This window comes from Macaca mulatta, chromosome 11, assembly GCF_049350105.2.
Source record: "Macaca mulatta isolate MMU2019108-1 chromosome 11, T2T-MMU8v2.0, whole genome shotgun sequence".
NCBI classification, from domain to species: Eukaryota; Metazoa; Chordata; class Mammalia; order Primates; family Cercopithecidae; genus Macaca; species Macaca mulatta.
The window spans coordinates 124026563-124052261 of record NC_133416.1 but is presented as its reverse complement, the minus strand read 5'-3'; the positions used below and the strand labels follow the sequence as shown (position 1 = coordinate 124052261).

Genomic DNA, 25699 nt, shown 5'->3' with positions numbered 1-25699 from the left:
ACAGGTGCTAAGGAAAAGTGGAAGACATTGCCATTTCTCAATACTGGCTTCAGTCCAGGCTCCTCCTCATCCTGGGTTCCTGGGGTCAGAGCTTGGCTGTAGCTGGGCGCAGGGAGGGGTGTTACTGCTCAAGTGAGGATGATGTGCCTTGTGCCTGCAGGTGGCTGCAACCTATGCCGTTGCAGGAGCTGGTCCACCTTGACGAGGCAGCTGATGGCTGCAGCCCATTCCTGGTCAATGTATGTGGTACCCAGGAAGCTGGCAGTGTAGCTCTCAGACTTTCACTGGCCAGACCTGTCATATCTAACAAGGGAGTGAGGCCGGAGCAGATGTTTCAAGGAGGGGGCCAACCAGAAGCTTCCCCCTGGGGTTCCCAGCCCAAGAACACGAAGCCAGTGTAGGGGCACACAAAGCCTATGGAAACAATCCTGGCTAGGATTCTCAGAGGTCAGACAGCTGGGAGAGACCCTTGGGATTGACATAAGGCAGACATGAGTTCAAATCCTGGTTCTGACAAGTGTCTATCAGGGGATCTCTGGTCCTCAATGTCTTTGTCTGTAAAATGAGGATAAGTGTGTATATCCTGAAGGGTAGGGTGCTAGTAGCAGTAGTAGGAGGAAAGAGGGGCATAGCAGTGATTTAAAAGCATCACCCTGGTAGCCAACATGTATTGAACACTTACAATGAGCCAGGCCAGCCCTAAATATTCATAAACTCCATTGACGCCATGAGGGAAGTCTCATGGTAGAGTGAGTAGGGTCCTGGCATACTAAAATCAGGTAACTGAAGAGTTTAATACCTGTGCTATTTACAAAGGTGTGGGCAGGGTTTGTGGAAACCAACAAGAGGTGGTCTAGTCCAGAAGGGTAGAGGGAGGGCACAGTCACCAGACCTAGATAGAAAGCTGTCTGGAGGAGCTGCCTGTGATAAGAACTGTGTGTTCAGACTTATTTTCGACATGTGAGAAAGCGGGTGGTAGGAATAACAGTGCCCGCTTCCCAGGGATGTTGTAGAGATTCAGTGGGTTACTGGGTGTGAAGTACGAGGAATATCACTCACCCATGGTAACCCGGGAGGGAGGAAACCAGGTGTGGCAGGGAGCGGAATGCTGCGCCCACCCAAAAATGTCCATATCTTTTAGAAAATTATTTTATTTTTATTTACTTTTTTTTTTTTTTTTTTTTTTTTTAAGAGACAGAATCTCACTCTGTTGCCCAGGCTGGAGTGCAGTGGCATGATCATGGTTCACTGCAGTCTGGAACTCCTGGCTTCAAGCGATCCTCCCACCTTGGGCTCCCAAATAGCTGGGACGGCAGGCATGTGTCACCACACTAAGCTAATTTTTAAAATTTTTAGTAGAGACGGGGTTTCGCCAGCAGGTTGGTCTTGCCCAGGCTGGTCTCAAACTCCTGGCCTCAAGTGATCTTCCTGACTCAGCCTCCGAAAGTGCTGGGATTATAGGTGTAAGCCATTGAGCCACCACACTCGGCCCTATTTTTTTTTTGATTTAAAAAAAAATATAGCATGCTTCATGAATTTGTGTGTCATCCTTGCATAGGGGCCATGCTAATCTCTGTGTCATTCCAATTTTAGCATATGTGCTGCTGAAGTGGGCATGATGTCCACATCTTGTTTTTTTTTTTCTTTGGAGATGGAGTCTCGCTTTGTTGCTCAGGCTGGAGTGCAGTGGTGCGATCTCGGCTCACTGCAACCTTTGCCTCCTGGGTTTAAGCAATTCTCCTGCCTCAGCCTCCCGAATAACTAGGACTACAGGTGCATGCTGCCACACCCAGCTAATTTTTTTTTGTATATTTAGTAGAGACCGGGTTTTGCCATGTTGCCCAGGCTGGTTTTGAACTCCTGAGCTCAGGCAATCCGCCCACCTCTTCCCCCCAAAGTGCTAGGATTACAGGCGTGAGTCAACGCGCCCAGCTGATGTCCACACCTTAATCCCTAGAACCTGTGAATGCTACCTTATGTGGCAAAAGAGACTTTGCTGATGTGATTAAGGATGGGAGATGAGCCTAGATTATTTGGGTAGGGCCAGTGTCATCACAGGGTCCTTATAAGAGGAAGGCAGGAGGGTAAGAATCAGGAGATGCAACAATGAAGGCAGAGGTGTGGCATGGAGGGAGAGAGGAGAGAGGAGAGAGGAGAGAACGCTCAACCTGACATCACTGATTTGGAAGATGGAGGAAGAACACAGCCCTGCCAACACCTTCATTTTTGCCCCAGTAAAACCCATTTTGGACTCCTAACCTCCAGAACGATAATAAATTAATGTTGCTTTAAACTGCTAAGTTTGTAGCAATTTGTCACAGCAGCCACAGGAGACTAACATGCTGGGGGAGTAAATACCTCTGCCTCTCTCTCCATCGGCTGAACCCAACTGGAAGCTGATGGGCACAGGAGCCCATAGTTCATGCAGGTCAGCCCCCTGGGCAGACAGCAGGGTGAGAAAGATGGAGAGTGTAGCTGAAACGATCAGAGGAAGTCATTTAGCTGAAAAACTATTACCCCATTTTACAGATGAGGGCACTGAGGCTAAGTCATTCAAACAAGATTGCACAGCTAATCAGTGCAGAGCTGGCAGTCATGAAGATTAGACAACACAGGGATTGTGAATCACTCATTGAGCAATTACCATGTGCAGAGTGTGGAGCAAAGCACTCTGTATTTCCCACAACCAATAGTTCTTACAAACGGAGTACTTTGGAGGAAGGTGCTATTGTTATTCTCAGTTGACAGATGAGGAAACTAGGTTTTTGTCACCTGCCCAAAGTCACACAGCTGGAGAGGCGCATGGCTGGGATCTGAACACAGATGTGTCTGATGCCAGAGTCCATGGGCATAGCCATCAGGCCATGCTGCTTTCCAGTGTCAAGTGCGTGGTGCTGACCTGGAACCCTGCACGAGCTCAGTGGGCAAAAGGTCCTGGTCATCATGGTCTTGGGGAGGGTAAACGGGAGGCATCTGAGGACTTTCCTAGGCCTGTTGTTTCCCCTCTGGCCTTTCTTCTCCACATTTCTTTTTTTTTTTTTGTCTTTATGCCATTTTGCATTTCCTAGCACTGCCTTTTGGGTACCAGAGCTGTGGCTTCGTCTAAGAAAACCTCAGCAGCCTAGGATTTTGGCTCAACTAGATAAATCAGGGGTCCCCAATCCCGGGGCTGATGACTGGTACTAGACTGTGGCCTGTTAAGAACCAGGCGCACAGCAGGAGGTGAGCAGTGGGTGATCAAGCATTACCACCCGAGCTCCACCTCCCATCAGATCAGCTGCAGCAGTCGATTCTCCTGGGAGTGCGAACCCTATCGTGAACTGCACATGCGAGGGATGATCTAGGTTGCATGCTCCTTACGAGAATCCAGTGCCTGATGATCTGAGGTGGAACAGTTTCATCCCAAAACCATCCCCACCCTGATCCGTGGAAAACCTGTCTTCCATGAAACCAGTTCCTGGTGCTAAAAAGGTTGGGGACCACCGTGTTAAATCACACAGTGGAGGAAGGGAGTGGACATGAAAGGTGGGAGGACCAAAACGGGCCCAAAGATTGGGGTCATGGGTTGGGTTAGTTGCCACTCAAGATCGATGGTCACTTCCAAGCTGCTCTGCTGTCAAGCAATGCCTGGGACATGTCTCAGCTTTCTGAACTTGAAAGATGGCTGTTTTTACATAATGGAAAGCAGGAGACTTTAAACATTCTTTAGTCCATCTGCTTCAGTCCACATTCCCTTTGGGTCACCTTACAGAGCCACTGGCAATCGCTATGTCCTATAGGTGATACCTTGTCTGAGCCCTGCTCAGTCCTCTGAACTCCAAAGTCTACTCCCCAAGGCCTCTTCATTCCAACACCTGCCTGGAGGCCTTTCTCTGTGATACACTGCAAAGCATCATTGTCCTCACCACCCACTCCAGGGTCTGTGGCAGACATCACTAATCAATCATGGAGATCTTTCCTTCCGAGCCTCAGTCCCCTCTATAAAATTAGCTCCTGGAAGCCACAAATAGTCAAAACCTATTAGGGCTCTCCTTCCCTGGGAGAAGCAGGACCCAGAGCATGCTAACATGCTTTTTTTTCCCTCTCTCAGGTGAAATGTGGATGAAAATTGCATCAAGGGTAGCTGTGAACAACCTAACTTAGGAAATGCACTTGGAAAGTAGAGGTGTGACAAGGTGGTGATGACAAAGAGCCATGCTCAGCTTCATGGAATTAGAAGAGGTGGGTGACAGGAGCTATGAGCTCAGGCTCTCTTTATTTTATGTGCTGACATCAGTCCACTCTCATCCATTCTTTCCTCCTCAGAAGGCACTCTGAATCCTCTGTGTGATCCATGTGACTGGGGTTACCTGATGGTTGCAGCCAGTGCCTACCTTGGACTTGACGGCCAGGATGATCTTGGGCAGGGCCACGATGAGGCACTTGAGGGCGATGGTGATGTACTTTAGAACAAAGTCTGCGATCCCCACGATCCACAGCAGGTCAAAGAAGTCCAGTGTCTCCAGGTTGGGCTTCAGGAATATGAGGCTGGGGGAAGGATTCAGAGGGTCAGAAGGTTCCCTTAGGGCCAGGCCTCAGCAGCTCCTTCTACTCACTCAGGAGCCTTCTAAGTATCACCTGTAGAAAAAGCACTGAACTGGGAGTCAGACGTCTGTGTCCTTTTCCTGAAGTATCACCTATAGAAAGAGCACTGAACTGGGAGTCAGACGTCTGTGTTCTTTTCCTGAATCTGCTACTCACCTGCTGTGACCTCACATGGATCTTTTAACCTCTCTGAGACTTAGTTCCCTTGAGAGTTAAATGGCCATATTGGAGTTTCATTAAGGTCCCTGTTTTAGTCCTTTTTTGTGTGTTGCTATAACAGAATACCTTAGGCTGGGTAATTTGTAGAGGAAAGAGGTGGTTTTGTTTGTTTGTTTGTTTTTGAGATGGTGTCTTGCTCTGTCTCCCAGGCTGGATGGAGTGCAGTGGTGTGATCTCGGCTCACTGCAACCTCCATCTCCTGGGTTCAAGTGATTCTCCCGCCTCAGCCTCCCAAGTAGCTGGGATTACAGGCATCTGCCAACTCAGCTGACTAATTTTTTGTAGTTTTAGTAGAGACGGGGTTTTGCCATGTTGGCCAGGCTGGTCTCAAACTCCTGACTTCAAGTGATCCCCCCACCTCAGCCTTCCAAAGTGCTGAGATACAGGCATGAGCCACTGTTGTCAGCCAGAGGAAAGAGTTTTATTTAGCCCAGGGTTCTACAGGCTGGGAAGTTCAAGGGCATGGCACTAGCTTCTGGTGAGGGTTATTTTTCTGGTGCATCATAACATGAAGGAGAAGGCCAAAGGGGAAGCAGACAAACCCCAGGGGCATCCTGGCTTTATAAGAACCCACCCTCACAGGAACTAATCCATTCCCATGAGACTAACCCAGTTTCACCAGAGCAAGAACTCACTCACTATCATGAAAATGGCACCAAACCACTCATGGAGGATCCATACCCGTGACCCAAACACCTTCTGCTAGGCCCCATCTCCCAACACCACTGGGGATCAAATTTCAACATGAGTTTTGGTGGGGACAAACCCAACCATAACAGTGCCCTCTAGTTTTGTGGGTCCACAACAGGCTTTATAAGAGGAGGCAAAAGGAAGGAAGGAAGGAAGGAGGGAAGAAAAGAAAGGAGGAGGAAGAGAGGGAGGGAAGGCAGGGAGAGGAAATTAGGAAGGCAGGCCAATACTATGAAGGAGGGAGGGAAACTGATGTGCCAGGAACTGTGCTAAGCTCTTTGCTCACTGATCCTCACGACTGTCCCGTGCAGTGAGTGTTGCTTATCTCCAGTTTATAAATAAGGCGCTGAGGCTTGGAGAGGTGACGTCAGCTGCCCAAAGTCACACTACATAAGCATAAAGGCGTTGGTATCAGACAGACTTGAACTGGAATCCAGGCTTCTCCATTTATTGGACCCTGGGCAAATAAAGTTATCTCTGTAAGCCTCAGTGTTCTCATGAATAAAATGGGAATTGTTCCCTGCCTTATGGTGTCATTGGCAGGATTTGATGAGATAATGGACAGATTACAGACCCTGCGGTGCAGCAGTGATGACGATAGTAATACTATGAGGCAGGTACTTTTATCCACCCCATTTTGCAGATGAGGAAACTGAGGCACAGAAAGGTAAAGTAATATGTGGAAGATCCTGAAAATATTAAGGGACAGAGGTGGCCTGGAACCCAGACATCCTGGCTGCAGTTAAAGTTCTCCATCCATACTCTACAGCTGAGTAGTGTAAACCTGTCCATGACCAGATAAGTGAAACCTCATGTTGTTTCTGAACTTAACTTGTTGGAGACAGACAACAAGCAGTTCTCAAACTGGCACTGGTGAACAGACCACACTTTGAGTGGCACTGCTCTCCAACACACCCCAAGAGGGGAATGTTCTTTGTAATAGTGGCTAAAATATCCTGGCTTTAGATGTCATGCAGCCCTGCTCTGTGCATTTTACATATCTTAACTCATCTTGTCTTCCCAAAGACTCTATGAAGTAGGTACTGTGAATATCCCATTTTGAGGCTGGGCGCGGTGGCTCACGACTGTAATCCCAGCAGTTTGGGAGGCAGAGGCAGGCGGATCACTTGTCAGGAGTTCGAGACTGGCCAACATGGTGAAACCCTGTCTCTATTAAAAAAATAAAAATTAGCTGAGCATGGTGGTGCATGCCTGTAGTCTCAGCAACTCAGAAGGCTGAAGCAGAGGTTGCAGTGAGCCGAGATCATGCCACTGCACTCCAGCGTGGGCGATAGAGTGAGACTCCTTCTCAAAAAAAAAAAAACAAAAAAAACAAAAAAACATATATATATATATATATCCCATTTTGAGCTGAGGACACCGGGACACTAAGAGGTGGAGTCACCTTCCTGCAGCATCTCGGGTTGAATGTGGAGCTTAGATTGGAACCAGTACTCAACCCACGCTGGTCCCTCTCCTTTCTTCCTGCCGGATTACAGGCTCTGGGCAAGGGCCAGACTGAATCCCATCAGCCTCCTCCAAAGCAGGGAGAAGTGCACTCAGCACAGAATGGATGCTTTCTATATGCTTTGGAAATACTCAGCTGGGCTGGCGGAAAAGGGTGCAAAATGAGGCCCCTATTCTAGCATCCTAAGAATGGGTTGGTCTGGGTTATTTTGAGGAGGGCAAAATTACTGACAAGTCACTCACAACACCTTCAGTGACCCTCCCACATCCCCACCCTGTCTCCATGGGATTTCTCGTCGCTCTTGTTGCCCAGGCTGGAGTGCAATGGTGCAATCTCGGCTCACTGCAACCTCCACCTCCCCAGTTCAAGCGACTTTCCTGCCTCAGCCTCCCAAGTAGCTGGGATTACAGGTGTGCGCCACCACACCTGGCTAATTTTGTATTTTTAGTAGAGATGGGGTTTTACCCTTTTGGCCAGGCTGGTTCGAACTCCTGACCTCAGGTGATCCACCCACCTCAGCCTCCCAAAGTTCTGGGATTACAGGTGTGAGCCACCGCGCCCAGCCTGCTGCTCCTCTCTTAAGCTTCTCTCTCTCTCTCTTCCCGTGCGCCAGTTTGACTCAGCCTGCTTTGATGGGGGCACAGAGGTCTGAGCCTGGGAATATGATCATACCCAGAAAATGGCATGAGCTGGAAATTCATCCAAGGTTCTGGGAAACTCCACCTCCTCCACCCTCCACCAGGACCTTGACATTCTAGACCATGCACTGAATGCAGGGTACGAGATCTGTGTTGACGCCTCGGAACTGCTCCTCAAATTGCTTTTATGGGTGGCCTCAGAAAGTGGCGAAACCACACAGTCCTCAAAGTTCATTTTCTAAACAAATGGATGTGATCTGAAAGCCCGATTTGAGTTTCAACCCTGTCCTAGAGGTCCTCTGGCCAACCCTACCCCCAACCATCCACAAAAGAATCTTCCCTCAATTCTGGCAGCTCTGATAGTTTCCACAAACAGCAGTCACGTTCTGATAACATTCACTTATGCAGTGATCTCCAAATACTTTTTAAAAAATGAAGCCAAATGTATTCCAATTACAGGATTATTTTTCTTTCCTAATTAATTCTTTGGTGTTAAAATAATCATTCTTTTATGAAATGATGTCAGTGGTAGATGATCTTTTTTTCTAATTGTGGTAAAACACACAGAACATTAAATGTACCGTCTTAACCATTTTTACCTGCACAGTTCAATGATGCTAAGTACATTCACATTGTTGCATAATCATCACCACCATCTAACCACAGACCTCTTTTCATCTTGCAAAACTGAGACTCTGTATCCATTAGCAGTAACTCCACATTCCCTTCTCCCCACAGTCCCTGGCAACTGCCATTCTCCTGTCTATAAATTTGACTACTTTAGGTACTTCATGCAATCATACACCTAACGTTCTTTTGTATCTGGCTTATTTCAATTCACAAAATGTCCTCAAGGTTCATCCATGTTGCAGCATGTGTCAGAATTTCCTTTCTATTTCAGGCTGAATAATATTCCACTGTATGCACATACCACAGGGTGTTTATCCATTCATCTGCCAATAGACACTGGGTCACTGGCTTGCTTCTACCTTCTGGCTATTACGTGATGATCATTTTTAAAATATGTTTTTAGTTGCAAAAAGCAAGCTGATATCTACATGGTAACCCCCTGGACTTTGATGTGGGTCGCTTTACTAGTTTGTGAAATCTCCAAGTCTGGGACTTACACAATTTTGTGTCTGATGTAGAGATGTGATTTCCAGCACCCTTACAGCCTCTACAGATTCTTCCAAGTAGTTGCATTTAGGGCATCTGCTAAGCCTGTGACTCTATTCTGAGATGTGCTCACCACTGCCATCCTCAGGGAAAGCATCCACATCCCCACTGGACTCTGCGACCCAGCCCCCCTGGCGCATGAAAAGCCAATCAGAGGCGCGCTCTCTTTAATTTTGAAGGAGAAACACAGACTGCCAGTGAACGGCTAAGTCATGCCAAGAACTGAACATCAAATTCCAGGAAGTTCCTGGTCCCTGCCCTTTCTCGGGCCTTGTTGTTTGGTTTTCCTAGGATTGCTTGAGTCCCTGCATGGAGCAATGCCTGGAAGAATTCCCTGTTTGCTTAAGCTGGTAACCCAAAGGGCCCTTAGTTGATATGCTTTCTTAATATAGTCCTAGGCACATACACAGGAAGTGTCAATAGATGCTACCTGCAGCTGGGCATGGTGGCTCCTAACACTTTGAGAGGCCGAGGAAGGCAGATCACCTGAGGTCAGGAGTTTGAGACCAGCCTGACCAACATGGTGAAACCCTGTCTCTATTAAAATTACAAAAAATTGGCCGGGCGCGGTGGCTCACACCTATAATCCCAGCACTTTGGGAGGCCAAGGCGGGTCACAAGGTCAAGAGATCGAGACCATCCTTGCCAACTTGGTGAAACCTTGTCTCTACTAAAAATACAAAAATTAGCTGGGTGTGGTAGCATGTGTCTGTAGTCCTAGCTACCTGGGAGGCTGAGGCAGCAGAATCGCTTGAACCCAGAAGGGAGAAGTTGCAGTGAGCCAAGATCGTGCCACCGCACTCCAGCCTGGCGACAGAGCAAGACTCTGTCTCAAGAAAAAAAAAAAAATCAGTCAAGTGTAGTGACGTTTGCCTGTAATCCCAGCTACTCAGGAGGCTGAGGCAGGAAAATCACTTGAACCCAGGAGATGGAGGTTACAGTGAGCTAAGATTGTGCCACTGCACTCCAGCCTGGGCGACAGAGCAAGACTCCGTCTCAAAATAAATAAAGAAATGCTCCTTGCATTTATTGACATTTATTGTGTATTAAAGTGATATGCTGGTAAATGAAAGAGTTGTACAATGGCATGTTCTGCATGCTACAATTTCCACAACAAATAGGTATAAATATGTAGAGAAAAATGGTAGCAGAGTTGCTGTTAGGTGACAGAATTGGATGTGGTTTTGGTCCTTTTTAAATGGGTTTTCCAATTTTCACAATTAAAAATAAATTACTTTTGAATTATAAGTAACTTTAAAAATTGTGACCAGGTGTGGTGGCCCATGCCAGTATTCCCAGCACTTTGGGAGGCTGAGGTGGGAGGATTGCTTGAGCCCAGGAGTTCAAGGCTGCAGTGAGCCATGTTGGCACCACTACATTCCAGCTAGGGCAATAGAGAAAGGCTGTGTCTCAAAAATAAATAAATAAATAAATAAATAAATAAATAAATGGAAATAAATTTTAAAAAATCTGAGCTATTCATTTATTTGACAAATATTGATGGGGCAGCAACTATGGACAGCAACGTATAGGCACCAGGGGAAACAAACTCACTAAAAAAAAATTGGAGGCTGGCAAGCAGCCCTGAAGGAACTCAGGAGAGAAACTGTTGACCATTCGAGATGTCCACGGGAGTGAGTGAGATTCTGCCTGCTTCATTTACGCTGGCAGATTTGTGGAGGAAGCGTCTCGTTTCAAAAGAATTTCCGGCCAGGTGCGGTGGCTCACGCCTGTAATCCCAGCACTTTGGGAGGCCGAGGCGGGAGGATCACAAGGTCAGGAGAGCGAGATCATCCTGGCTAACACGATGAAACCCCGTCTCTACTAAAAATAGAAAAATTAACCGGGCATGGCAGCAGGCGCCTGTAGTCCCAGCCACTTGGGAGGCTGAGGCTGGAGAATGGCGTGAACCCGGGAGGCGGAGCTTGCAATGAGCCCAGAATGGGCTGTCAGGGTGACAGGGATATTTTAAGGAAGCTGATAAGTCGGGGCTCAGTAATCCATTCAATTTCCTGTGCTCTCCCTCCCAACTTGCCGCACCACATTGCATAGAACTGTGAGTCAATGTCACAGAAGAGGATGCCCACATCATGGGACATGTATTTGGGGTGTAGGAGCAAGGAGCCCTGTTACCTTGTCTCTGTACAGCTCAACCCAGATGGGGTAGACATTTTTATCACTTAACATTATTTAAAAAGCACTGCTATTACTATGTAAAAAAAAGTGTCCATTAAAAAAAAATTTTAAATACAGATAATTCTAAAGAAAAAAATAAAATTGCTCACACACGTACTTTTTTTTTTTTTTTTAACGATAGGATCTCACTCTGTCACCCAGGTTGGAATGCAGTGGTGCGATTATGGCTCACTGCAGCCTTGACCTCCTGGGCTCATGTGATCCTCCCACCCTCGTCTCCAGGGTAACTGGGACTATAGGTGCACGCCACCATGCCCGGCTAATATTTGCATTTGTTGTAGAGATGGGGTTTCACCATGTTGCCCAGGCTGGTCTCGAACTCCTGGGTTCAAAGTATCTGCCCATCTCGACCTCCCAAAGTGCTGGGATTACAGGCGTGTGCCAACGCACCTGGCCTATCCACATATGTAACATCTAGAGGACCACTGTTAATATTTTTTAGGCCAGGAGTCAGCAAGCTTTTCCTTTAAAAACAGACAGTAAATAGTTTTGGCTTTGTAAGCTATATGGTCTCTGCCATAACTGTTCAACTCTGCCGGAACACAGATGAACTCATAAATGATACGTAAATGGATGGGTGTAGCTGTGTTTTAGCAAAATGTTACTAATCAAAATGGGTGAATGGCTGTAGTCTGCCAACCTCTGTTCTAGTGAGTATCTTTAAGGACTTTTTAAAAAAAGTACAGGCATAAATGAATCAGTTAACGAATGAATGAAAAAAGAAAAAGCCGGTCACAAAGGCTCACACCTATGAGCCATTTGGAAGGCTGAGATGGGTGGATCACTTGAGGCAAGGAGTTCAAGACCAGCCTGGGCAACATGGAGAAACCCCATCTCTACTAAAAATAAAAAAAATTAGCTGAGCATGGTATCATGCGCCTGAAGTCTCAGCTACTTGGGAGTCTAAGGTGGGAAGATTGCTTGAGGCTGGGAGGTTGAGGTTTCAGTAAGTATGATCCACCCACTGCACTCCAGCCTGGGTGACAGAGCAAGACCTTGTCTCAAAAAAAAAAAAAAAAAAAAAAAAAAAAAAAAAAAAAAGGAAAAAACAAAGAAAAAGGACATACATACATTAAAATCACTTTTAAAAGCTCTTACATTCATCAGATGGGGGAAAAAATAAAATACAGTCATACATCGCTTAGTGACTGGGACACTGTTCTGAGAAACACATTCTTAGGTGATTTGGTCCTTGTGTGAACACCATAGAGTTGACTTACACAAAACTAGATAGCATAGCCTACTACATCTAGGCTCTATGATATAGCCTATTACTCTTAGGTTACAAACCTATATAACATGTTACTGTACTGAACACTATAGGCAATTATAACACAATGGTATTTGTATATCTAAACAGAAAGGGCACAGTAAAAATACTGTATAAAGGATGGAAAAAGGTACACCCATATAGGACACTTACTATCACTGGAGCTTGCGGGACTGGGAGTTGCTCTGGGTGAGTCAATGAAAGAGTAGTGAATGAATGTGAAGGCCTAAGACATGACTATACACTGCTGTAGAATTTACAGACACTGTACATGTAGGCTACACTACTTTTATTTTATTTTATTTTATTTTGAGATAGAGTCTCATTCTATCACCCAGACTGGATGCAGTGGCATGATCTTGGCTTACTGTAGCCTCCACCTCCCGGGTTCAAATGATTCTCCTGCCTCAGCCTCCCAAGTAGCTGGGATTATAGGCTCCTGACACCACACCTGGCTAATTTTGGTATTTTTTTAAGTAGAGACGGTGTTTCACCATGTTGGCCAGGCTGGTCTCAAACTCCTGACCTCAAATGATCTACCCGCCTTGGCCTCCTGAAGTGCTGGGATTACAGGCGTGAGCCACCATGCCCGGCCGTTACATTTATTTTAAAATGTTTATTTCTTCAATCATAAATTGACCTTAGCTTACTGTAACATTTTTACTTTGTACACTGTTTTTATTTTTTGACTATTTTATAATAATACTTAGCTTAAAACAGATTGTACAGCTGTACAAAAATATTTTATTTCTTTATATCCTTATTCTATTAGGTTTTTCCAATTTTTAAAATTTTTTGTTAAAACTTAAGACACAAACATACACCTTAGCCTCACCCTAAATGGGGTCAGAATCATCAATATCACTGTCTTCCACCTCCACATCTTGTCCCACTGGAAGATCTTCAGGGGCAATAACATCCATGGCGCTGTCATCTCCTATGACGGCAATGAATTCTTCTGAAAGGCACTGCCTAAGGCTGCCTTATAGTTAACTCTGAGACACAGTCTCTCTCTGTCTGGAGTGCAGTGGCGCAATCACGACTCACTGCAACCTCTGCCTCCCGGGTTCAAGCAATTCTCTGGCTTAGCCTCCTGAGTAGCTGGGATTACAGGCGTCCGACGCCACGCCCGGCTAAGTTTTGTATTTTTAGTACAGATGGGGGTTTCACCATCTTGGCCAGGCTGGTCTTGAACTCCTGACCTCATGATCTGCCCACCTTGGCCTCTCAAAGTGCTGGGATTGCAGGTGTGAGCCACCATGCCCAGCCAACTTTTATGTTTTATAAGTAGAAAAAGTGCACTCTAAAATGACAATGGGCCGGGCACTGTGGCTCACGCCTGTAATCTCAGCACTTTGGGAGGTTGAGGCAGGTAGATCACCTGAGATCAGGAGCTTGAGACCAGCCTGGCCAACATGGCGAAATCCTGTCTCTACTAAAAATACAAAAATTAACCAGGCATGGTGGTGAATGCCTGTAATCCCAGTTATTTGGGAGGCTGAGGCAGGAGAATCACTCGAACCTGGGAGATGGCGGTTGCAATGAGCCGAGATCGTGCCACTGCAGCCTGGGCGATAAGAGCAAAACTCGGTTTCAAAAAAAAAAGAGAAAAAGAAAAGAAAATGACAATGAAAAGTATAGTAAACATATAAACCAGTAACATAGTCTTTTATTATCATTATCAAGCATTAGGTACTGTACATAAATTGCATGCACTCTTCTTTTATATGACTGGCAGGACAATAGGTTTACCCCAGCATCAACACAAATACGTAAGGCACTGTGCTACAGCATTATGATGGCTGTAGTATCACTAGGCAATAGAATTTTCCAGCTCCATTATAACCTTATGGGACCACTGCTGTCTATATGGTCCATCGTTGATGGAAACATCATTACGTGACACATGACTGTAATATAAAAGGCCAAACTGGGCCAGGCGCGGTGGCTCACGCCTGTAATCCCAGCACTTTGGGAGGCCGAGGTCGACGGATCACCTCAGGTCAGGAGTTCGAGACCAGCCTGGCCAACATGGTGAAACCCCATCTCTACGAAAAATACAAAAATTAGCTGGCTGTGGTGGCAGGCACCTGTAATCCTGGCTACTTAAGAGGTTGAGACAGGAGAATCACTTGAACCTGGGAGGCAGAGGTTGCAGTGAGCCGGGATTGCACCACTGCACCCCAGCCTGGGCAACAGAGTGAAACTCCAGCTCAAAAAAATAAAAATAAAGAAAGGCCAAACTGCGCAAAGTAGGTTTCTGATCTCCAGTGCCCACCAAGAGGCAATTATTATTTCCAGTTTCTTGGTTGTCCTTCCAGAAATATTCCAGACCTGCACTACTCATACACTGATCACTAACCATTTTGAATACTCGAAATGTGGTTGGTTGGAACTGACATAAGCTGTATGTGTAAGATACCAGATTACAAAGACTTAATGTGAAAAAAGAATGTAAAACCAGGCGCAGTGGCTCACGCCTGTAATCCCAGCACTCTGGGAGGCCGAGGCGGGTGGATCACGAGGTCAGGAGTTTGAGACCAGCTTGACCAATATGGTGAAACCCTGTCTCTACTAAAAATACAAAAATTCACTAGGCGTGGTGGCACGTGCCTGTGATCCCAGCTACTCAGGAGGCTGAGGCAGGAGAACTGCTTAAACCTGAGATTGCAGTGAGCTAAGATCGCGCCACTGCACTCCAGCCTGGGCAACAGAGTGAGACTCTGTCTCAAAAAAAAAAAAAAATGTAAAATATCTCATTTATAATTTTTATATTGATTGCATGTTGAAATGACAATCTTTTGGGGCCAGGTGCGGTGGCCCATGCCTGTAATGATCCCAGCACTTTGGGAGGCCAAGGCAGGTGGATTGCTTGAGCTCAGAGGTCCGAGACCAGCCTGGGCAACAAAGGGAAATTCCGTCTCTACAAAAACTATAAAAATTAGCCAGGTGTGGTGGCATGCACCTGTAGTACCAGTTACTTGGGAGGCTGAGGTGGGAGGATCACCTGAGCCCAGGGAGGTCGAGGCTCCAGTGAGCCGTGATCACACTACTGCCAGTCTGGGTGATGCAGTGAGATCCTGTCTCAAAACAAACAAACAAACAAACAAAACCCAAATATTTTTGATATACTGGGTTAAATAAAATCAATTATTATAATTGATTCCACCTGTTTCTGTTTAGTTTTCCGTAACTAGAAGATGTTAATTTACCTATGTGGCTTACCTTGAATTTCTATTATTGAGTGCTGGTTTAGATATGCATGAGGAGTAATAGCAGGGTGGAATTTGGAATTTATAACATGACACAGAGCTTGTGCCTCAATTCTCAAGTGAAAGGGTACATGCCCCAAGCCCAGCCAAGCGCCCCACTCTCCCACCGTGGGGGTTGGATTCCCATGCTCACCTGTTGTACAGCTGCTGGGAGCTGAATGTATAAAGCACATAGAGGGTGTTCCCCGCCAGAAAGGCCAAGATCCACAAGATGACCAGTACCGACCTCTTCTCCTAAGACAAAGCAAGACATCTGTGATATCAAAGGTGGATGTGGCAGAACCTTCCAGAATGTACCCTGACTGGCAGCTTTTCACTTTGTCAACGTTTTGAAGGAAGTGGTGCTGAAGGTGAAGGGAAGGGCATTGGAACCTTTCCATTCCACTGAGACCCAAGCGGTGGTCACGGAGAAGGTGGCAGAATGGTGGACATCTGCTTAAAAAACTATCTAGAAAGGCAAGAGAGCAACGTGGTTCACAGCAGACTAGAGCTGGATGGCACACATTCAAATCCCTGGTCAAATCCTGTGTGGGAGCTGTCCAACTCCAGGCAAGTTATTTCAACTCTTTCAGTTTCCCTTTCCTCATCTGTAAAATGGGTTTATCTTAGTATCTACCTTAAAGAGTTGTAAGAATCAAAGTACATAAAATGCTGTTAAGAACTAAAGCACAGAGAGGTTAAGAAACCTCAAGGGCATGGGTCTTCATTTGAAAATGGAGTTGTTGTTAAAAATTAAATCAAATTTTTAATTTTAATTTTTTTTCTGTTGCCTAGGCTGGAGTACAGTAGGGTGATCATAGCTCACTGTAACCTTGAACTCCTGGGCTCAAGTGATCCTCCTGCCTCAGCCTCCTGAGAAGCTAGCACCACAGGCAGGTGTCACTATACCTGGCTAATTAAAAAAAAAATTTTTTTTGTAGAGACAGAATCTTGCTATTTGGCTCAGGCTAGTCCTGAACTCCTCACCTCAAGTGATCCTCCTGCCTTGGGCTCCCAAAACACTGGAATTACAGGCAAAAGTCACATTTTTAAATGCAAACATTCAGTCTGGTACAGATTCATATTTGAAGCTTGCTAAGCAATAGGACAGATTATTAAGAGTTTATAACCCAGCAGAAGATTCGGATCTAGAGGTTGCAAATTTCTGCTTTCACTTTTTCTAGGACAGACCTCTAGCCCACTGCCCTGGACCGACCGTTCCATGGAGCACCACAGTGTAGAATTAAATTCAAACTTATACACCTAATTCTCAAAGCCCTTCACAATCCAGCCCCATTTCTCCTTCTTCAGCCTCGTTCCTGTCTAGTCCCCAGGAAGACAAATTGGAAATCCTCAGTTTGCTGTTTCCCAGCAGTTTCACAGCCTTAGAGCAATCCTAGGAAATGTCTGAAGGAGATGCAAAGAGGGGCATGTTCCTGCCTATGTACCCTGGGACACACAGGCAGACCCCTCTGCTGTTAATTCTCAACAGCTCATGTCTTTTCTTGGACTGGAATGGCTACATTGCTGGAATAAGATGAGGTCATAACTTTCCCAGTGCAACCTTCCCTGTGGTTTCGGTAAATGCTCATACACACTGTCTCCAGACACAGCTCGGTGCCCCACGCACTGTTACGACGCACATTTCCAGAGAGTGGACGAAACAAATGCATCTCCATCCACCCATTATTCCAGGAGCGGTCAAGGTTAATGACGCTAGAAACCACCTCCAACCAACCAACTGCTCTTATCAATGTGATTAATCCACCCGGTAGCTCTTTTTACTCCAATAAATAATAGATTCCAGTTTAATTCTCTATGAATCCAAACCAAAGGTGGAATAGGAAGAGGGAATTAGCAATGTTCTGGGAAGACAGAATCTGAAGGACAAAGGAGGTAGTTTTCTCCTAATAAGCTGAGATGCCTACGCTTACTAAGGGCCATGTGGACCTGCTCTTATGGAACATATGCACACACAGGCAAAGTGTCACCTGTGTCTTCATGAGGATCAAGGACCCCTGGAGGCCCGTCCATTGATACAGAGATCCTCTCAGCTCCTAAAATTTAAGTAAAGGTGCCACTTGGATGTTACTGCATTTGAGAGAGACCTAGCCCCCAAAGCTGCCTCCTACTGTTTTTGTTTGTTTTTGAGATGGAGTTTCGCTCTTGTTGCCCAGGCCGGAGTGCAATGGTGCAATCTCGGCTCATTGCAATCTCTGCCTCCTGGGTTCAAGTGGTTCTCCTGCCTCAGCCTCCCAAGTGACTGGATTACAGGCACCCGCCACCATGCCCAGATAATTTTTGTATTTTTAGTAGAGATGGGGTTTCACCATGTTGGCCAGGTTGGTCTCGAACTCCTGAACTCAGGTGATCTACCTGCCTCAGCCTGCCAAAGTGCTGGGATTATAGGCGTGAGCCACTGTCCCTGGCCCCTCCTACTGTTTTAACAGCAGCAGAAAGGAGTTTGCATAAAGAAGAGACTAAGGGTCAGGAACGACCTCTGACTCTGTCCCCAACTCCGAACCTCAATGTGCTCACATGCAAATGGAGACTGGGTTGTCCTCCATCCTGCATGGAGGCCCAAGTGTTTTTGAGAAAGCAGATGATGTTATAGAAGGGTCAGTGCAGCTGGTGATTATTATGGGATCACCTGTGCAGGAGAAAGCACAGCCTTAAAAACAAAAAAAATTAGTTCCATAGGTTTTTGGTGAACAGGTGGTATTACATGAATAAGTTCTTCAGCAGTGATTTGCGAGATTTTCACACACCCATCACCTGGGCAGTATACGCTGAACCCAACTTGTAGTCTTTTATCCCTCACCCCCTTCCCACCCTTTCCCCTAGAGTCCCCAAAGTCCACTGTATCATTCTTATGCCTTTGTATCCTCACAGCTTAGCTACCACTTATCAGTGAGAACATACAAGGTTTATTTTTTCATTCCTGAGTTACTTTACTTAGAATAATAATCTCCAATCCCATCCAGGTTGCTGCTAATTCCATTAATTCATTCCTTTTTATGGCTGAGTAGTATTCCTTCATATACATATACCACAGTTTCTTTACCTACACATTGATTGATGGGCATTTGGGCTGGTTCTACATTTTTGAAATTGTGAACTGTGCTGCTATAAACATGCGTGAGCAAGTATTTTTCTCGTATAATGACTTCTTTTCCTCTGGGTAGATGCCTAGTAGTGGGATTTCTGGATCAAATGGTAGATCTACTTTTAGTTCTTTAAGGAATCTCCACACTGTTTTCCATAGTGGTTGTATTAGTTTATGTCCGCACCAGCAGTGTAAAAGTGTTCCTGCATCCATACCAACATCTATTATTTTTTGATTTTTTGATTACGGCCATTCTTGCAGGAGTGAGGTGGTATCGCATTGTGTTTTGATTTGCATTTCCCTGATCATTAGTGATGTTGAGTATTTTTTCATAAGTTTGTTGGCCATTTGTATATCTTCTTTTGAGAATTGCCTATTCACATCCTTAGGCCACTTTTTTATGAGATTTTTTTTTTTTTTTTCTGAAAGCACAGACTTTTGAAAACTAGCTCAATTAAATGTTTCCTATATGCCAGGCGCCATGCTAAACAGCACCTTCTTTTTTTTTTTTTTTTTTTTTTTTTTTTTTTTTTTTTAACAGAGAAGGTCTTGCTCTGTTGCCCAGGTTGGAGTGCAGTAGTGCAATCATAGCTCACTGCAGCCTCGAACTCCTGGGATCAAGCAATCCTCCTGCTTCAGCCTCCTGAGTAGCTAGGAGGAGAGGCACATGCCACCACACCTGGCTAACTTTTAGAAAATATTTTGCAAGCCGGGTGCAGTGGCTCACGCCTGTAATCCCAGCACTTTGGGAGGCTGAGGTTGGTGGATCACCTGAGGTCAGGTATTCAAGACCAGCCTGGCCAATGTGGTGAAACCCCATCTCTACTAAAAATACAAAAATAAGCCGGGTGTGGTGGCATGCGCCTATAATCTCACCTACTCAGGAAGCTGAGGCAGGAGAATCGCTTGGTAATCTTGGTGGTACACACTTGTAATCTCACTACTTGGGAGGCGGAGGTTGCAGCGAGTGGAGATTGCACCACTGCACTCCAGCCTGGGTGAGAGACTGAGATTTCATCTCAAAAAAAAAAAAAAAAATTGTAGAGAAGAGGGGGGGTCTTGCTATGTTGCCCAGGCTGGTCTCAAACTCCTGGGTTCAAGGGATCCTCCTGCCTCAGCCTCCTGAGTTGCTGGGATTAGAGGCATAGGCCACCATGCCCAGTACTTGTGCTTAACACCTTGTATGCACTCCTTCTTTTCCTTCCTTCTTTCCCTCCCTCTCTCCCTTCCTCCCTCCCTCCCTCCTTGCTTCCTTCCTTCTTTTCTTTTCTCTCTTTTCTGTCTTTTTTTTTCTTTTCTGATGGAGTTTCACTCTTATTGCCCAGGCTGGTGTGCAATGACATGATCTTGGCTCACTTCAACCTCCACCTCCTGGGTTCAATTCTCCTGCCTCAGTTTCCCAAGTACCTGGGATTACAGGTGTGAGTCACCACACCCGGCTAATTTTGTATTTTTTTAGTAGAGATGGGATTTCACCACGTTGTTCAGGCTGGTCTTGAACTCCTGACCTCAAGTGATCCACCCACCTTGGCCTCCCAAAGTGCTGGGATTACAGGCATGAGCCACCGCGCCTGGCTCTTTTATTTTTTTCTTCTTTTTTAAGACAGAGTCTCACTCTGTCACCCAGGTTGGAGTGCGGTGGTGTGATCTTGGCTCGCTGCAACCTCTACCTCCCAGATTCAAATGATTCTCATGCCTCAGCCTCCTGAGTAGTTGGGATTACAGGTGAGTAGTTGGGATTACAGGCATGAGCCACCACGACCTGCCTAGATGCACTATTTTATTTAATCCTTTCAATGGGTTTGTGAACTGGTGCCAACAGGCTCTTTTCCAGAGGCAGCACCTGAGGCTGAGATCACCAAGGTAACCTAATTGAGGGTCTGCAGGTGGGTGGAGGAGTAGGGATTTGAACCTGGAATGAGCATGGGCTCAACTACCTGGGTGCAAATCATGATGCCACCACTTGCACTGGCTGTGTGACCTCAGGTAAGGAACTTAGTGTCTCTGAGCCACTCTTTCCTCGGTGGGAAAATGACAGAATGATTTTGTTTCCCTCCCCGGTTGCTGGGATGAACCTGCTGAGATGAGCAATGGGCTCAGCAGACACAGAGGACATGCAGGAGGATGGCGGTGAAGCTCTATGTCCACCCAGCAGCGTAAGAGGTATGGCCATAAGCATGAAGGTGGAATGAAAGTAACCTAATGGGGCCAGGTGTGGTGGCTCACGCCTGTAATCCCAGCACTTTTGGAGGCCGAGGCATGCAGATTACCTGAGGTCAGGAGTTTGAGACCAGCCTGGCCAACATGGCAAAACCCCATCTCTACTAAAAATACAAAATTAGCTGGGCATGGTGGTGTGTGTCTGTAATCCCAGCTACTGGGAAGACTGAGGCAGGGGAATTGCTTGAACCTGGGAGGCAGAGGTTGCAGTGTGCCGAGATCACGCCACTGCACTCCAGCCTGGGCAACAGAGCAAGATTCCGTCTCAAAAAGAAACAAACAAAAAATGAAAGTGAGCTAATGGGCCCGGCGCGGTGGCTCACGCCTGTAATCCCAGCACTTTGGGAGGCCGAGGCGGGCGGATCACAAGGTCAGGAGATCGAGACCACGGTGAAACCCCGTCTCTACTAAAAATACAAAAAATGAGCCGGGTGCAGTGGCGGGCGCCTGTAGTCCCAGCTACTCGGGAGGCTGGGGCAGGAGAATGGCGTGAACCCAGGAGGTGGAGCTTGCAGTGAGCCAGGATCGCGCCACTGCACTCCAGCTTGGGCGACAGAGCAAGACTCTGTCTCAAAAAAAAAAAAAAAAAAAAAGAAAGTGAGCTAATGAGCTGAATGTCTGTGGCGTAAAGGGACTCGGCCAGGGGGATGTGAAGGAGATGCTGCTGTTGGAGGGGAGAAGGAAGGAACATTCAGGGATCTACCCAGGGGTGACAAGCAGAAGAATGGCCTCCCTAGGAGGCTGAGGTCGGAGGATCGCTTGAGCCTGGGAGTTGGAAGCTGCAATAAGCTATGGTCATGCCACTGCACTCCAGCCTGGGGGACAGGGCAAGACTCTGTCTCTAAAAATTATAAAATAAAAGAAGAGGTTTTGGTGAGATCATGGCGGATGGGAGGCAGGACTAGATTGCAGCTCCAGACAGAGCAGCGGGTGGCAGCTCGCACTGTGAATTTTAGCACCAGATTGACTGCAAGGACAAACCAGCAATCCCGAGAGGACCCACAGACTCTATGAAGCAAGTGGACCGCTCCTGCAGGACCCAGGAGAGCCCCCCAAAACTGTGAGTGCCCCAACTGCGGAAATGGGAAAGGGAGACCCTCCTCCCCCGAACACTCACCCTCACCAGGCAAGCTGAAGGTCTATTTGCGGGAGAAGTTTCCGACTTTATCTGGCGCTGAGTCAATTTGGAGAGCCGAGCAAAATACAGGGGTAAAGGAAGCAACAGCAAGGCCCTGGGAGCTCGCTGGGTCCCCGAGCAGTCCTTTCCTGCCTGGCACCACGGAGATCCAATGGGTAGGAGCAGGGGCTAAAACTCCACAGGGAGAAGCAAATCTCTAGCTGAACGATGAAATAATTTGAACAGGGTAAGAAGCCTCCTGGCCAGAACTCAGGGGAGGGTGCAAATCCAGCGTGCAGACTCCACAGCAGGGGAAGAACTGAACCCTCTTATTTAGCAGCTGGGAAGTGGACAGCCTGGGGCGGGTTTTCAAGCCCCTATCGCTCTCCACCTGAAAACGGTCTGGGGGCTGTTGCGGTGAGCACGGTGGGAGTGAGACCGGCCCTTCATTTTGCATGGGAGCTGGGTGAGGCCTGTGACTGCCAGCTTTCCCCCACTTCCCTGACAACCTGCATGACTCAGCAGAAGCAGCCATAATCCTCCGTGGTACACAACTCCGGTGAGCTGGGAATGTCACCTACTTCCCCCACAGCAAGACCCGCCCAAGGAAGAGTCTGAGGTCAGACACGCCTAGCCTCACCCCCACCAGGTCCTTCCCTACGTAGGTCTTCCCTGGTAGCGGAAGACAATGGGCAAATGAACTTGGGAGTTCTAGGGCCCTGCTGGTTCCTCTCTACATTACCGCAGCTGATGATCTCTGGAAAGCGCCACCTCCTGGCAGGAGGCCAACCAGCACAAAAATAGCACATTAAACCACCAAAGCTAAGAACCCTCATGGAGTCCATTGTACCCTCCACCACCTCCACGGGAACAGGCACCGGTATCCACGGCTGAGAGGCCCATAGACAGTTCACATCACAGGACTCTGTGCAGACAACCCCGGTACCAGCCTGGAGCCAGGTAGACTCACTGGGTGGCTAGACCCAGAAGACAGACAACAATCACTGCAGTTTGGCTCACAGGAAGCCACATCCATAGGAAAAGGGGGAGAATATAACAAAGGAACACCCCGTGGGACCAAAGAATCTGAACAACAGCCTTCAGCCCTAGACCTTCCGTCTGACAGAGCCTACCCAAATGAGAAGGAACCAGAAAACCAACCCTGGTAATATGACAAAACAAGGCTCTTCACACCCCTCAAAAATCACGCTAGTTCACCAGCAATGGATCTAAACCAAGAAGAAATCCCTGATTTACCTGAAAAAGAATTCAGGAGGTTAGTTATTAAGCTAATCAGGGAGGGACCAGAGAAAGGCAAAGCCCAATGCAATGAAATCCAAAATATGATACAAGAAGTAAAGGGAGAAATACTCAAGGAAATAGATAGCTTAAAGAAAAAACAATAAAAAATTCAGGAAACTTTGGACACACTTTTAGAAATGTGAAATACTCTGGAAAGTCTTAGCAATAGACTTGAACAAGTAGAAGAAAGAAATTCAGAGTTCGAAGACAAGGTCTTTGAATTAACCCAATCGAACAAAGACAAATAAAAAAGAATAAGAAAATATGAACAAAGCCTCCAAGAAGTCTGGGATTATGTTAAATGACAAAACTTAAGAATAATCAGTGTTCCTGAAGAAGAAAAGAAGTCTGAAAACTTGGAAAACATATTTGGGGGAATAATCAAGGAAAACTTCCCAGGCCTTGCTAGAGACCTAGACATCCAAATACAAGAAGCACAAAGAACACCTGGGAAATTCATCGCAAAAAGGTCTTTGCCTAGGCACACTGTCATCAGGTTATTCAAAGTTAAAACAAAGGAAAGAGTCTTAACAGCTGTGAGACAGAAGCACCAGCTAACCTATAAAGGAAAACCTGTCAGATTAACAGCAGATTTCTCAGCAGAAACCCTACAAGCCAGAAGGGATTGGGGCCCTATCTTCAGCCTCCTCAAACAAAACAATGATTAGCCAAGAATTTTGTATCCAGTGAAACTAACAATCACATATGAAGGAAAGATACAGTATTTTTCAGACAAACAAATGCTGAGAGAATTCACCATTACCAAGAATTCACCATTACCAAGTCACCACTATAAGAACTGCTAAAAGGAGCTCTAAATCTTGAAACAAATCCTGGAAACACATCAAAACAGAACCTCTTTAAAGCATAAATCACACAGGACCATAAAACAAAAATACAAGTTAAAAAGCGAAAACAAAAAATGAAAAAACCCAAAGTACACAGGCAACAAAGAGCATGATGAATGCAATGGTACCTCACATTTCAATACTAACATTGAATGTAAGTGGCCTAAATGCTCCACTTAAAAGACACAGAACCACAGAATAGATAAGAACTCACCAACCAATCATCTGCTGCCTTCAGGAGACTCACCTAACACATAAGGACTCACATAAACTTAAAGGGGTGGAAAGAGGCATTTCATGCAAATGGACACCAAAAGCAAGCAGGGGTAGCTATTCTTATATCAGACAAAACAAACTTTAAAGCAACAGTGGTTAAAAGAGACAAAGAGGGACATTATATAATGGTAGAAGGCCTTGTCCAACAGGAAAATGTCATATTTCTAAATATATATGCACCTAACACTGGAGCTCCCAAATTTAGAAAACAATTACTAATAGACCTAAGAAATGAGACAGACAGCAACACAATAATAGTGGGGGACTTCAGTACTCTACTGGCAGCACTAGACAGATCATCAAGACAGAAAGTCAACAAAGAAACAATGGATTTAAACTATACCTTGGAACAAATGGATTTAAGATATATACAGAACATTTCATCTGACAACTGCAGAATACACATTCTATTCAACAGCGCATGGAACTTTCTCCAAGATAGACTACATGATAGGTCACAAAATGAGCCTCAATAAATTTAAGAAAATTGAAATTATATCAAGTACTCTCTCAGACCACAGCGGAATAAAACTGGAAATCAACTCCAAAAGGAACCTTCAAAACCATGCAAATACATGGAAATTAAATAACCTGCTCCTGAATGAGCATTGGGTCAAAAACGAAATCAAGATGGAAATTTAAAAATTCTTCAAACTGAATGACAATAATGACACAACCTATCAAAACCTCTGGGATACAGCAAAGGCGGTGCTAAGAGGAAAGTTCATAGCCCTAAATGCCTACATCGAAAACACTGAAAGAGCACAAACTGACACTCTAAAATCACACCGCAAGGAACTAGAGAAACAAGAAGAAACCAGACCCAAACCCAGCAGAATAAAGGAAATAACCAAGATCAGAGCAGAACTAAATGAAATTGAAACAACAACAAAAAAAAATTCAAAAGATAAATGAAACAAAAAGCTGGTTCTTTGAAAAGATAAACTGATAGACCATTGACAAGATTAACCAAGAAAAGAAGAGAGAAAATCCAATGACCTCACTAAGAAACAAAACAGAAGATATTTCAACTGACACCACTGAAATATAAAAGGTCAATCAAGGCTACTATGAACACCTTTATGCACATAAACTAGAAAACCTAGAAGAGATGGATAAATTCCTGGAAAAATACAACCCTTCTAGCTTAAATCAGGAAGAATCAGATACCCTAAACAGACCAATAACAAGCAGTGAGATTGAAATGGTAATTTAAAAATTACCAACAAAAAAATGTCCAGGACCAGACAGATTCACAGCAGAATTCTACTACACATTCAAAGAAGAATTAGTACCAATCTTTTTAACATTATTCCACAAGATAGAGAAAGAAGGAAC

At 45.8% G+C, this 25699-nt stretch overlaps 1 protein-coding gene and 1 non-coding gene across 17 annotated transcripts in view; both read right to left on the bottom strand.

The window, feature by feature from the left end:
* RNFT2 (ring finger protein, transmembrane 2) overlaps window positions 1–25699 on the bottom strand; it is a 131091-nt gene that overhangs the window by 84562 nt on the left and 20830 nt on the right. For all 16 annotated transcript variants that reach the window (XR_013401489.1, XR_013401487.1, XR_013401488.1 and 13 more), the window contains exons 6-7: window positions 15647–15747; window positions 4374–4527 (exon numbers count right to left, since the gene is read on the bottom strand). Coding sequence is in view for 3 of the 16 variants with exons in the window: in XM_077955308.1 (XP_077811434.1) it covers window positions 4374–4527; window positions 15647–15747 (255 nt within the window). In the remaining 13 variants the exon portion in view is untranslated. The remainder of the gene's footprint in view (window positions 1–4373; window positions 4528–15646; window positions 15748–25699) is intronic.
* Window positions 1514–1617, bottom strand: LOC114671123 (U6 spliceosomal RNA). The gene has a single exon (XR_003721019.1). It is a non-coding gene; the product is annotated as a U6 spliceosomal RNA (small nuclear RNA).